Source organism: Saccostrea echinata, unplaced genomic scaffold (assembly GCF_033153115.1).
Source record: "Saccostrea echinata isolate AGI-Se365-2 ecotype Australia unplaced genomic scaffold, CSIRO_AGI_Sech_v1 ptg000009l, whole genome shotgun sequence".
Classification (NCBI taxonomy): domain Eukaryota; kingdom Metazoa; phylum Mollusca; class Bivalvia; order Ostreida; family Ostreidae; genus Saccostrea; species Saccostrea echinata.
Window position 1 is genome coordinate 22508498 of NW_026889758.1, and position 15012 is coordinate 22523509.

The window sequence follows — 15012 nt, forward strand, 5'->3', positions numbered from 1 at the left end:
CACTGACTGCCAATAGTAAAGGCTTGTGCACCCTATAATGTATGTCCAAAGGGGGGGGGGGGTGCGTAAGTGTTTCACAAACATTTCTTGTTTTTTTTTTTTTAATTTTATATTGAGATATTTTGAGATGCATAATCCTGTGGTTATTTTTTTTTCACCATACTCATGAGAAAACACAAAATTGATTCAAATTGATAGATCTCCTGGGTAATCTTTATTGACATGACTGTGATTGGAATTGCTAAAGAGAAAAAAAGAAATTATGTTTGGCATTTAGAAGGAGTTTCCAAATTTATCCTAAACACTTGATAATGCTTCAAGTGATGAATGAGGCAATTTTCTGATCATGTAAAGCAGTCGACTCAACTAAGATGGAGGCATTTATTTCACTCACTGAAAGACATGCAAATCGGATCTCACTAGGATTTAGAATATTCCAGTACTTTGTGTATCATGATATGAGATTCTGTGATATGTGTGTTGATACATTTTTTAAGATATATGTTATAAATGGCTTAAGGATGCTCATCCCTCAGCTAGGTTTTGAATATCAGCAGTTAGTAACAGAAAATGCTCACAAAAATGACTGAATTTACAAAGTAATGTGTATCTACCAATGTAATTTTCTTGAAAGTTCATTATTTTACTGAATTATATTCTATTGATAAAGTTACAAAATCTCAAATGTTTTATTTTTTTAAGGAAGTATGAGTAAAAGAATATGATAAAATTGCATGTTTTTGATAATTTTAACTGCATGTATGGAATTTTAGTTCTATTACTGGGGGGGATCAATCCTTTCATAATTTGTTATGTAAATAGCATTTGGTATCTTTGCAAAAATATCAAAGATCAAGCTCAATCTAATTTCATGCTAAAAAGCATTGGTTTATAAGATGAGGTTGTAGGAGAATTGATTTCTTTAATAATGTCCTTTTTTCCTTAGATAGAAAGCACATATTTTAAATTAAGTATTTACAAGACTATTTTCAAGTTCAAAAACTTCAACTACCTTGGATCATAAAATCAAAGTTGTTGCCCCCCCCCCCCCCCCCCCCCCCCCCAATATAATTATTTTAAGTTTCATATTCAAATAAATGATTATTTTGATTGTTATTGTCTTGACTTAAAAATTAAAAAGCAATGCGATAAAACTTATTCATTTTACTTGTACATGTATTATGAAGTTGTTATTTTCAAGATTTTTGATAAAAGTTTGTATCATCTGTCCTTAAGCCCCTTGGAATATACAACTTCCTTATTAAGGTTTTGTGAATTTAAGTGCCATTCAAGTACCTATGAAATGTATATCAAGGAAATCCCTTTAATGCAGCATGATTGTCTTGTTCTTGGAGAGCAGCAGGTTTTTGGTTATTTTTCATCATAATCTAGTTCTTGGAGAGCAGTAGGTCTAAATCCAACATTGCCTTGTTCTTGAAGAGCAGCAGGTTTTTAGTTCAAGTTCAGCATTATCTAGTTCTTGGAGAGCAGTAGGTCTAAATTCAACATTGCCTTGTTCTTGAAGAGCAGCAGATTTTTAGCTCACCTGAGCCAAAGACTCAGTTTTAGCGAGCTTTTCTTTTGGAAGGGTTTTAAGGCATCCATCTGTCATGTGTCATCTGTAAACTTTTCACATTTTTGACTTCTTCTCAAGATCCACTGGGACAATTTCAACCAATCTTGCCACAAAGCATCTTTGGGTGAATGGATTCATTCAAATGAAGGGCAACGCCCTCTTTCAAGGGATGATTATTAAGAATTACTGAAAATTTAAGGGCATCTTTTAAATAACCACTGGGCCAGAAAAGATGATACATGTGAAAGCTTCATCACTTAGTTCAGATGTAAGTTTGTTCAAATCATAACCCTAGGGCTAAGGTTGGATAACATTAGGTGATTCAAGTCTTACACAGAAATATATAGGAAAAATCTTTAAAGCATTTTATCATGCAACAAAGTTTTACACTTGACCACCAAAACAAGCTATTTACAAAAATATTATACACATTTCTGCAGTTGGAACTATGATTCTATGATGCAAACAATGCAATAAATATGACGTCACAATGCTTTTAAAGACATCAGAATGCTGCGGAGGCTATATTTCCACATTGACAGAATATAGCTTTGATTTATAAGTTTACCTTCATTTGGCCAATGCAAGCAGTAGTTGCAAAATAAGAATAAATATGGAAGCATCCTCAGTTAGTGTAGAATCAAGTTGTTCAATTTTTTCCCCTTCCCTTACCCCCACCTGGGATAGGGTGGGGGACCCCTTTATATTAAACTTTTCAATAATGAATTATTTTTTGCTTTTCTCTATCCAAAGTGTTCAGGTGAGTGATGTGGCCCATGGGCCTCTTTTAAGTTAGTTCTTAGAGAGCAGCAGCATTGCGTTGTTCTTGGAGAACAGTAGTAGGTTCAAGTTAAGCATTGCCTTGTTCTTGGGGAGCTGTCTGCAAGGTTCACCTTGATGCCTTGCTGTTAACATTGTAGTAGTTGACTAGTAGCACATGTCAGGAACAAAGTGTGATCCACTTTTTTTGCACAAGGTCAAGTCATTGTTGATATGATTTATAGAGCACTTCCTGAGGATAAAGACACAAGAAAATGCTTTCACTTACCTTAACATTATAACATGATTCATGTTTTGTAAGATTTTGCTATACATACACTGGAAATGTGTAACTGAATCTCTTGGATTGTGCTGAGGAGGACATATCTGCATGTTAAAAACCCCTCACTGAAATTTATCAGATGAACTTTCTACATTTGATACTCAACAGAAAGTAATACTGTTGTTAAATATTCACAAAATAATACAATGTACATATTGTATATATGGTTATTTTTGCTCCTTGTTATTTTTTGCCCTATTAAAATTGCAAAATATTTCTCCCTATTTTATATTTGCCCATACACAGTTGTTTAAGAGATATTACAATGTTTCTGTTGAATTTGCCAACTGACCATGAGGGTTTGTGGGCTAGCTAAAATTTCCTTGCAGAAAATAGTTTAACAATTTACTATATTACAATATAATGGTATAGATTAATACAGACACATTTTTATTGTTGTGATTTCAGGATAGTTTGTACAGATTTTTTTTTAGAGAAACTTGTAAAGTTCAAATGTTCAATCTGATATTTCTTGTTTGTTAGGTACATGTATAAAGATTGATAGCCATACATTAACAGTGAACTGACAACTTCTGTAACTTATTTATTTGCATGCAAAAAATTGTAAGCCAGGTCCATAAAATGTGGAAGGGAGGGGGTCCCCCCTTTTTTTCTGAGTATAGTATTTTGCTATAGTAAATTTTCCCTTAGATGCTGGTTGCCCCCCCCCCCCCCCCCCCCCCCCCCCCCCCCCCCCCGGATGTTCTAAGGTCGAGCACTGGCAAATTCCAGGATTTGGACAGTAAATGCCTTTTTTTTGGTCAGATAATTTTGGGAAGTTGCCCCCTCCCCCCTTTTGGTCAGATTTCTCTGGGAAGTCCCCCCCCCCCCCCCCCACTTTTGTAACTGTTGCTACAAGCCTGTAAGCAGGTTTCAGTAGACATATTAAACAGTGGGGGGCATTCCCATCTATCAACAGAAAAAATGATATGCATATTTTGAATTTATTTTATGGAGACTAATTGGATGCAATTACTTGTAGTACAATATTATTGAATAGAACTTATTGATCATCATGTAGTCCTGAAGTCTACGTCATTTTTTGTTTCAAGTAACTGTCATCACTTTATATGTGATTAGACTATACTGATGAGTGGATCATTTTTATCAGAAAAGGGAGTGATATTTCTATGAAGCTGTTCATAGTTCTTTGTGTACCACATAAGATCGATTAACTTATGTAGCTTGGGGTGTATGGGAACTTATCAAGAATGGCATATTGTTTTGGCGATCATTCAATGATAAACCAGTGCTGGTATTCCATTAATGCCATATCCAAACATCTCCGCGTGTCTGCTATGTAAAAGTCCTATGTAACCTGTGTGGCTGATTAATGATGATATTAATTGGAATTTGTGATTGAATGTACTGCTCTGTCAAAGAAGACCATGTTCCACTATGAAGTAACATTCAGCTTTTATTTCTCAGTCTTGCTACACAGATACTGAGAGGTCATGGGTGTTTTAAAATGCTTTACTTGTTCATAAGATTTGATGATATTGTGAACACAATTTTCTGTTGCAAGATACCAGGTAGTCAGAGCAAAAATTTCATTAATCTTTGGGCTGAAGATTCAAACATTACTATCTTTTATTGTTTATAAATTAGACCAGGACTAAGCCTATTGATTTCAAAGGAAAATGATTATGTTTTAAGTTGATATAGAGTTGTGGACTGTTTGTGTTTTTGTATAATAAATCATTGTTTTGAGGGATTGTGTCCATTTTCAGATGTAACGTGTGGTCCCCCATAAGCAGTATTTCATTTTGTCAGAAGTAATTTTTCAGTGAAAACAAACATTGATGAAGCATGGCACCTATGGCAGTCTGTGGGGGACACCAATCATACTAAGAATGTAGAATGGAAGTTGCTTTGTAAGAAAGCATGCCAAAGCAAGACAGAGCCCTTAAAGGCACATTCAGACCAAATTAAATACGTACAAAGCACATTTGGGTAATTTGTAATTAAAAAATAAAACTAGGTTTTTATAAGAGGTAGATATTAATTGCCATGCAGTGTGCTAGACAATCACATATAAACTGTAAGATTATATTTGTTTATTTGCAGTCTAAAATTGCAGTGTATTAGTCCATTAAATACATCTTGTTTTATTTATATGAAAATCAAATTGCTAAGATATGAGACTGAAGATTGATATGTTGTTCAATATTAATTGATTTAATCAAGAAATCAGAGAGACAGTAAAGCATTGCTTAATACAAAACGTAATCTATTTTTTACATTGTTATACATGTATATATTATATATATTGAATGACATTGTAGAAATGGCTACTTTGTCCCTGAAGGATTCAGAGCCAGAGGACAAGGAGAAGCCCCCAATGCCAGTAGTGAAGAAGAATGGGACACACCACATTGTTCTAAATGGTAAGTCACCTGTTTAATGTGTACATAAACATCTGGTGATCTGACTAATCCAGTATCTTGTGCAGGCCACCAATGTCTTATTTAGAACCACACCCCATTACAGGGAAAAAAATCCTCTTTCTCATAGGGAGGTGCCAGGGGCTAACAATATTTGATTCCTTATAAACGCAATTTGTTATGTCTGTTAAGTGCAAAGTGTATATTTTGATTAAAACTATAGGGAATGAAAATCTCTTCACTGAAAGCATGAATTCATAAGTGTGTTAGCAATAACCATGTTTAGCTCACCTCAGCCAAAGGCTCAAGTGAGCTTTTCTGATCATAAATTTTTAATTATCCTTGCTTGATTAAGATGAAATGTGGATGAGATGTGGATAATATATGTGGATAATGTTATTGTCAGGTATGGAACAGTTTAAGGTGGAGGAGAGTCAGCTGATGCTGGAAGCCATGAATGGATTTCTGTTGTTACTGGATCGTAAAAAGAAGATTCTTTATGTGTCAGATGGTGTAGCCACTCATTTAGGGATTGAACAAGTAAGATAGGTCTTTCTTTACTAGGAGGAATTTTTTTATAATCATACCCCTGCTACGAAGGAGAGGGGGTATACTGTTTACCCTTGTGTGTCTGTCTGTCTGTGTGTCTGTCTGTCCGTAACAATTTTTTCGTCACAGTTTTCTCAGCAACTACTCATCGCAGATGCTTGAAATTTTAGCACACACTTTGTTGAGGCATGCCATATGGTGGGATTAATTTTTGTATGAATCCGATGTCAACTTCCTGTTTATCCATGCGTCTGTCCGTACGATACATAACAAATTTTGGTCACAGTTTTCTTAGCACTTACTAATTGCAGATGCTTGAAAGTTTAGCACGTTCTTTGTTTAGACATGCCATTTGGTGGGATTAATTTTTGTACAAATCCGATGTCAACTTCCTGTTTATCTGTGTGTCTGTTCGTACCATACATAACAAATTTTGGTCGCAGTTTTCTCAGCAACTTCTGATTGCAGATGCTTGAAATTTAAGCACACTGTTTGTTTAGGCATGCCATATGATGGGATTATTTTTTGTACAAATCTGATGTCAACTTCCTGTTTATCCGTGCGGCTGTCCATACCATACATAACAAATTTTGGACGCAGTTTTCTCAGCAACTACTAATTGCAGATGCTTGACATTTTAGCACACTCTTTGTTTAGGCACGCCATATAGTGGGAATCGTTTTTGTACGAATCCGATGTCAACTTCCTGTTTATCCTGGCATCTGTCCATACCATACAGAGCAAATTTTGGTCACAGTTTTCTCAGCAACTACTAATTGCAGATGCTTGAAATTTTAGCACACTCTTTGTTTAGGCCTGCAATATGATATTACTAGTAGGGGTATTACTAGTGATCACTGGCTCACAGACTTCTTGTTTGGTACTATGATTTTTTTTATTAGCTCACCTGAGCCAGAGGCTCAAGTAGCTTTTCTGATTGAAATTTGTCTGTTGTCTCTGGTTGTAACCTTTACACATTTTCATCTTCTTCTCCAGGACTGCTTTGACAATTTCAACTAAACTTGCCACAAAGAATCCTAGGGTAAAGAGGATTTAAATTTATTGAAATGAAGGGCCACACCCTCTTTCAAGGGGAGATAATTAAGAATAATTGAAAATTAAATGGCAAGCTTTCAAAATATCTTCTCAAGAACCACAGGCCCAGAAAAGATGAAACTTATGTGAAAGCTTCATTACATAGTGTAGATGTAAGTTTGTTCATTCTAGATCCCCCAGGGGTAGGTTGGGGTCACAATGGGGGATCAAAGTTTCACAAAAGAATAAAGGAATATATAGGAAAAATCTTCTCAAGAACCACTGGACCAGAAGAGTTGAAACTTATGTGAGAGCTTCATTATATAGTGTAGATTTAAGTCTGTTCAAATTATGACCCCTAGGGGTTGGGTGGTGCCACAATGGATGATTAAAAGTTTTACATAGGAATATTTAGGAAAAAATCTTCAAAAATCTTCTCAAAAATGGCAAAGGCTTGATTATCATATTGATATGGAAACATCTTCAGGTAGTGTAGATTCAAGTTTGTTCAAATCATGACCTTTGGGGGGTAGGTTGGGGACACAATGGATGATCAAAGTTTTACAAAGGAATATGTAAGAAACAATATTTAAAAATCTTCTTTTCAAGAATTGCAAAGGCATGATTAACCATATTGGAATGGAAGCATCCCCAGGCAATGTAGATTCTGAAAAATTATATTGATAATTGTTATATTGTTTTTCAGGCTTTCCTTCTTGGTAAGAAGGTGACTAACTTGATTCACCCCAGTGATATACCAGAATTAAAGAAACAATTCAACCTCAAACCTTGTGAAATGCATTGTTCTTGCCAATTCAACCAGGAGAATAGTGGTAAGGCTTTTATAAGCCCCACCACGTAGAAAGAGGAACATATAATGTCTTCATATCCATCATGCATTTTGTCATATTTACATCCACTAAATATTTTCTCCTTTATTTGATAAGAAAACTTTTGCCATTTATCAGTCAGTAAACAACACTAAGCATATCACCTGTAATGATTTGAATGTTGCAGCTATTGCAGAAAAAAATTACATAGCCCGCTTATGCAGGTTATGTATTTTTTCTGCAACAGCTGTGACATTAATTCCCCTACTAACAACCAAAGAAAGCATTTTATTGTTTAAATCCCATGCATTCTAGAATCTGTAAGTCTCACTTTGCATGTAACAAACAGGCACATCTTGGATAGAGCATTTCAACCATGCTGACCTTTAACTTTATTTACCTCACACTTCTAGATTTTGTGTTATGAACCTCTATCTTGCTTATAGAAAAGGATTCATCAACAAAACTTTTTAAAGTGGAGCATTTATGACTTACTGCATATGGACATATTGCTAGTTTTATATGTCATGCATAATAAAAATTATGAATCCCTTTAATTTTTCTCTTCTTTTGTTATTTGTTTTGCTGCAATTTGAGCTAAGGTGATATGAATTACATTATTTAAGTGTTCTAAAGAGTTACCTCTCTTAGCATAATTGTAAAATAAAAATTGAAGAAGACCTGATCTTATGTAAACTTGATATACTTTCAGATAAACATGTCCCACATCTTGATGATAACAGAGTATTCTACCTCAGAATGAAGTGTGTCATGAAGAAAAATGGCATAAGGACAAAACAGTCAGGATTTGTGGTAGGTGAAGTGGTCAGGCTCATGTAACAATATTTACATTCAGTGTAATTTTCTTAATGAAATTCATTGGAAATCTACAACATGCAATACTCTATAACACACATGAAACATTGTCACTGTGCATTTGAATACACAGTAGGAACTATCGGTATATGAATTTTCAATACTGTAGGAATGCCAAAATGTATATTGTTTTGGCTCAAATTTAATTAAAAAAAATATTCTATAAAGTTATTGTAAAAATGTAACAATTGTACGTTTGGAATTAATTAATTTTTTTCCCTCACAATATTCATTTGCATTATTTAACTTTCCACGTCACAATGACTCTTACGTCTATTAAGCACACTAGTTCTGATAGGCGCTAAATTCATAATCAAGATTAATGAAATTAACAATTATGAAGAGAAAATTAGAGAATTTAAATATAAGCATTGAATTCTTATTCTCGAATGTCAATGGTCCTATAACAGCACCTGACCATGCCATCAAATTATCACACCTTTGGTAAAGATCACTCAAGTTTTACCTTAGTAGGAGTATAGAAAAAAAACTAAGGATCGTGTTATACAGACTAGCAAGGATACAATAAGTCAAACAAATATGCAAGCTTCTCTGTATTTTATAGATTTCTTTTCCCCCAAATTTCGGTTCCTAAGGTGGCCACTTTAGGGGAATCAAAGATTTCACATAGAAACATATAAAAATCTTTTCTAACTGCTAGATGAGCATTCCAGTGTAGTGTACTTTGAAGTTTGTTCAATGTATGATATTTAGAACTAACTTTGGACTACCTCAAGGGCTTTAAACTATAAGCTAAGTTTATATACATTTCCTCAAAAACAATAAGGCTTTACTTTGTTTAACAAATATGTAATATCGGTACTTTGTACATGTATATTAAAATTGCTGAAAGCATAACTGGTTAAGTTTAAGGGCACAAAAAGTGGCTATACATACATAATGCATAGGACCACACATATTTATGAATATGGTTATTAAAGTTATGGGTGGTGATGTAGGTGGACATTGGACCTAATGGCCACCAGTATTTAGAATATAAGTACTTTTGAACTTCGGTATCTCGAATACAGTGGACATGTCAAAGTGATTTGTAGGATCCAACCACATACAAATGTATTCCTTAAGTATTTTACCCTTGATATCTCGAATCCTCGGATATCTTGAAGTTTTTTCTCAAGTCCCATGGAGTTTAAGAATACAAGATTTTTTTCTGTCATGTTCCAGACTTATGTACAAATACAGACATATTAATTTAATACAGGTTGTTTAAATGTTCAGTTCAATTTGCTTTAATTTCCTAAATTTCTTTTTTCCTTTTTTATTTTCAAGTTGGACCTATTGTAAAATTAGATATAAGGAAGTGAAGATATGTTATGTTTATATGTTATCTTTTACATGTAAATGTAAGTTAGAAAGATAAGGTAGATTTACTTCATGTATTGTTAAATGACTGCTTCTGTGATGCAACTAGCATTCCTGATGTCTCTCTATTCCAAAATTCAGAACTTTGATCCTTTTAAATAGCAACCTTCATACGGAATATATTTTGTGTTAAAGAAAGAGACATTGATAACATGTTTGCAAACATGATTTTTAAGTGTTACAATAGATACAAGATAAGGACTAGAATTTCTACTCTTGTATTTGAATTACCCCTAATGAATTTGAATTACAAATTATACAGTTGCATACATTGAAATGCTTAAAACGTGTAATTATTATTTTTAAGCAAAAAATTAATACTGGCACTCTACAACGCAAAACTTTTTCTACGTCTGATATATTCTATTGTCAGAATCTGACCTTTTCAGCCTCATGATGATCAAGTATCTCATTTTGTATGCTTAATGTCTAGATGTCACCCTAAACTATCTGTTAAACAATTAAAGCCGTATCAGATGCAAGTATTTTATCATGTGCAATAAAAGGACATCTTCAGCGTTGGTGAAAAGACATTCTGAAAGTCAAATAAAAAAGATAGGATGGAATACTTGACACTTTCATTGAGGCTGTGTGGTTACAAGCATTGCTGAAATGTTGCAGTGTGAATTCGAAAAAGATTGAGTTCAGCTGCCCACTTCTCTATGTCAGTGGGTTAATAGGGAATCAGGTTACAGAATTTATTGGATTTTTGACACTTAAAAGTATTGCAGGGGTTTAAGTTTGGAATATCTAAACATGCCAATATCTAAATAGGACATCTTATGTCCATGTTATGTAATGCCTCTCTTTTTGTCGTCTTTTAATGTAGACAATGCACATATCCATGAATAATGAATATTTTAGAGGGATGAGACTGACAAGATATATTGTGAAGATTTATTGCATCTTGAACCCAATCATACAGATCATGGCTATGTACCCCATCACCCCGTTGTACATAATGATGCAGCATTCTAAATACAGCCAGAATTCAGCAGTATTCAAATTTTATGTGGTGAAGCTCCTTTTACATCTATGTATGTCAATCATATGTTCTCTCTGGAGCACCATGCACCCATTCATTACCAAATTATATATATTCTGCTCTACATTTTAATGCAGATTACTGAATTAAATTTCAAGAGATTCAAACATGTAGGTATGAATTTGAAATAACCTTTTTTTACATAAAAGTATCATATTGGCATAGAAGTTAAACCGTAAATTGTACTAGATCATTATCATTTTCTTCTTAGAATTTGAAAAATCTTAAATTTATGGATTTTTTCACCATGACATTTATTTTGGGGAATTGCTGAGCATTATTTACACATTGAGTTATTTTTCCATAAATACTTCATAAGCCATGTAATGAGGAAAGGGTGGGATGAGATGGAGGGGCTTGAAGAAGAAAATGTCAAATAATGGGGTTTCAATGATGTATGACAGAAATTTTTATGCCTTGCCATGAATATGGCTGGAGCTTATAGAGTCTTCTGACTGGTGAAACAAATTCAATTTTGTCATTTTCTTTCCTTGACCTTTCTAATGACCTTGACCTCACCTTTCTTTCATTTTGCAATTACCTTAGTTTCTAAAAACTGTTCAAGACATTTCATCAAACTTTGTTTACTGAAACAAATTGGAGAGAGAGAGAGAGAGAGAGAGAGAGCAATCAAAGTGTGTGGAAAATTCTTTGACTTGTCCTTCCCTATGGACTTAAATTTTACATTTTTCCACTTCATCTTATTCAGTTCCATAAAGGATTACTTTAAAGAAAAATCCATACATGACATCAGTAATACTTTGTAAGAGCATTTTTTTTCTATATATCATATATAAATTTGCTAAATATGACATAGAACTTGAAACAATAAGACTATTTAGCTGTAAGATAATGGATGGGATGAATCAATTCAGATTCACCTCTTTTCTTGATGTTGCCTTGGGCAGGGCATTCATGTCCTATGGACATATTTCTATTTTTAAATGATAGGAATTACTTTATGGTATTAACTTAATAGGTAGCTCTATAATGTAGAAAATAACCTTTTTTAGTTTAATCCTGTGTCTCAAACCAAAATGGACATGCTTGACAAATCTACAATTGGTCAGTATTAGATTACAAGATGGTGAAAATTACCTGTGCTTCTCAAGCATTTTTTTTTTTAACTTTTCACTATTTTATATTAATAGCACTTTTCATTTCTGATTTCACTTGTCCGTTTTCTTTGGAGTGTCATTTTTCGTGTAACTGAGGGTATAGTAATTTGGGATCCTAGGTCTGTAAGATGTCCTAGGGTATAGAGTGACAGACACAGCCAATGCTGAGGGACAGATGAGAGTCAGATAAGCTTGGTATTATGTGTCTCTGTGTACTCAGACCATCTCTCTTGTGTACCCACTGGGTTCAAGATGGTTCTGTGTTTTACTAGGTGTCATGTCAAGAAGGTCAAAGAAAATGACACTTTTTTAAAAAAAAAAAAAAACCCTTTTAAATTTCTTTGCCATTTTTGTTTTACCCTTGGGATTAAAGGACTGAAACATTTTGTCTTGGGGTCTTGTCATTTAATGAGTATTTCTACATGTTAAAATTGTAGCAGTAGTTATTAACTATTGAACTGTACAAGATAAGGACATTAATGGTTAAGGTTATGGTCAAGGAAATACAATTACACCACTGGCAAAATGTGATATACAAGCATACTTTGCGAAATACTTCTGCTAGGACAGCACAATGATCCCTGAAAAGTATAAAATAGTAATTAAAAGGATATAATTAATGTCATATGCTCCCCAAGGAAGAAAATATTTGCAGAGACATGACATTACCAAACACCAGGTTATGGAGAGCATCATGACAGAATCACTTTTGCATGCTGATACCAGATGTCCTTTCACTGGGCTAATTACTGGTGGAGAATTACATTGTACATACTTATACCATTACATTAAGTAAATACTATGGCACAGTGCATGTTGCTCATTTTACAATGTGTTCAGTAAAGGTCAAAAGTGAGCAGCCTCAAGAATTTTCCTTCATTTTATGCCCTGTCATGAATATGACCAGGCATATAGTCCCATGTCCATCTTCCTTCCTTTCACCCTTCTTCACAACTGTCCTTCCATCTGTCACACTTTACACTTAGGTCAGTTTCATAGAAATTGTTCAAGATATATTAACCAAAATTCTTACACTGATCCATGTTTGTAAGAGCTATTCAACTTTGGTATAGTTTTCTAACTTTGACTTTTCCTGTGACCTTGACCTCACTATTCCTTATTTTGAGTTGAGCTCAGTTTCAACGTAATTATTCAAGATACATGTATTTTCACCTATTCTCTTACACTGATACTTATTGGTGGATGCTATTCAACTGTGTCATAATTTTCTGACCTTTATATTTTCTTTGACCTTTATCCCACTATTTCTCATTTTGCATTTAGCTTACTTTCAAAGAAACAGTTCATGATACTATCATTAAATGTCATACAAAGTAACAAATTGATGAGAGCTATTCAATTGCGTCAAAATTTTCTGACCTTGACTTGACCTTGATCTCAATATTAGTTACTATTTTGCATTTAGCAAAGTTTAGAAGAAACTAATATTTTCATAAAAATTCATACACTGATACATATTTGTGGGAACTATTCAACTGTTCAACTGTTTCATGATTTTTGACTTTGAACTCCTGTATGACCTTGACCCCACTATTACCCATTTTATGAGTTTATTTTACTTTCAAAGAAACTATTCAGTCTACTTTAAGCAAACTTGATTCAAAGATACAAATTGATAATGAAGAGCTACTGAATTTTTTCTGACCTTAATCTCATGTTTAAAGTTTTGTGTTAAGCACATTTTACAAGAAACTGTTGACAATATATAATGTTTTCATTAAACTTCATACACTTATACATTTTTTGAGAGCTGTTCAACTGTGTCATTTTTTTCTGACCTTGACCTTCCCTATGACAGAAATACAACTTTTCAAGATATTTTAATCAATCTTTTATACAAGTTACATATTGGTAAGAGCAATTGAACTCTTTTGAAATTTTCTGACCTTGACCTTTCTTTTGATTTTGACCTTAACCTTGAACCTAACTTCTGAAGTTTTTTTTTCAAACTTAATATAATAAGATACTTGTAAGTGAGAGAAATTAAGTTTCCTACTTTGAACTTTCCAATTACCTTGAATTGATTTTTCCAATGACCTTAACCTCATTATTCCTTCATTATGCAGTTAACTAAGTTTCAAAAAGTGATCAAGATGTTATCATCAGACTTTGTATGCTGATAAAAATTGATGAGAGAGAGCAATTAAAGTATGTCTTTTTTTTTTTTACCATGATCTTCCTTCATCTTATATTATTTCATTAAAGATTATTTCAAAAATCTTGTATGCCAATAAATCTCTGTAAGAGCATTTTGACCATTTATACTTGAGAGCTCATATATAAAAATTTGCTTAAACATGAAAGAATGAACTTAAAGCGATGAGATTTCATTTGGCTGTTAGATGATAGAGGATGAATCGATACAACATATCAGGCTACAAAGGTCACCAACTGTATGGAGGGTATCAGTTCTGTATAGGGAAAAAACACCAAAATTTTCCTATATTCATCAATTCATATTTTTCTATGATCTCTGACCAAAGAAGGAATGTACAAACGTATATGTATGCCTTGGGAGGGGCGTTCATGGCCTATGGACGTATTTCTGGTTTGGTTTGACTGGTTGTTTTTTTTCTAAATTTATTTTGGTGGTTTTTGGGTTGGTTTTTTTTTGGGGGGGGGGAGGGGGGGAGGGAGGCTCCACAGTGAAATACTTGTATTTATATATATTCTTTTAGAAATAGTTTAGAATACTTTACTTGTATATAAACATATTTAATTGAGAACAAATTATTTGTGAAAAATTTTAATATGTGAAAACTTGAATATGAAACAAATAGTTGGACTTTTTTTATGTGCAGAGAATGTTTTCATGCAGTCTTCCATATTGTGCATTCATTTTAGACAGATTAAAATTGCAGATGCTGCAAATTTCAGGATCAGAAATAAATATGCACGCATTCTATGCATGTGATGTGAATTCAAAGAGATGATGAGAGCTCAATTTTTTTATGCCTGTTCAGGTAGTATATGATACACTGGCATTCCCCAATGTGAAGGATAACCGTATATCATTGTACATATCCAAGGACTTTGCAGTGTCTTTTGATCTGGTTTTGAAGCGTGCTTGAGGTATACATTTACTGCAATAAA

At 33.6% G+C, this 15012-nt stretch overlaps 1 protein-coding gene across 2 annotated transcripts in view; it reads left to right on the forward strand.

Annotated features, from left to right (window-relative positions):
- The window catches only part of LOC133182044 (protein trachealess-like), a 47093-nt gene that overhangs the window by 16698 nt on the left and 15383 nt on the right, over positions 1-15012 (forward strand). For both annotated transcript variants that reach the window (XM_061316751.1, XM_061316752.1), the window contains 4 exons: positions 4964-5065; positions 5469-5602; positions 7353-7479; positions 8189-8289. In XM_061316751.1, coding sequence (XP_061172735.1) covers positions 4964-5065; positions 5469-5602; positions 7353-7479; positions 8189-8289 — 464 coding nt within the window. The remainder of the gene's footprint in view (positions 1-4963; positions 5066-5468; positions 5603-7352; positions 7480-8188; positions 8290-15012) is intronic.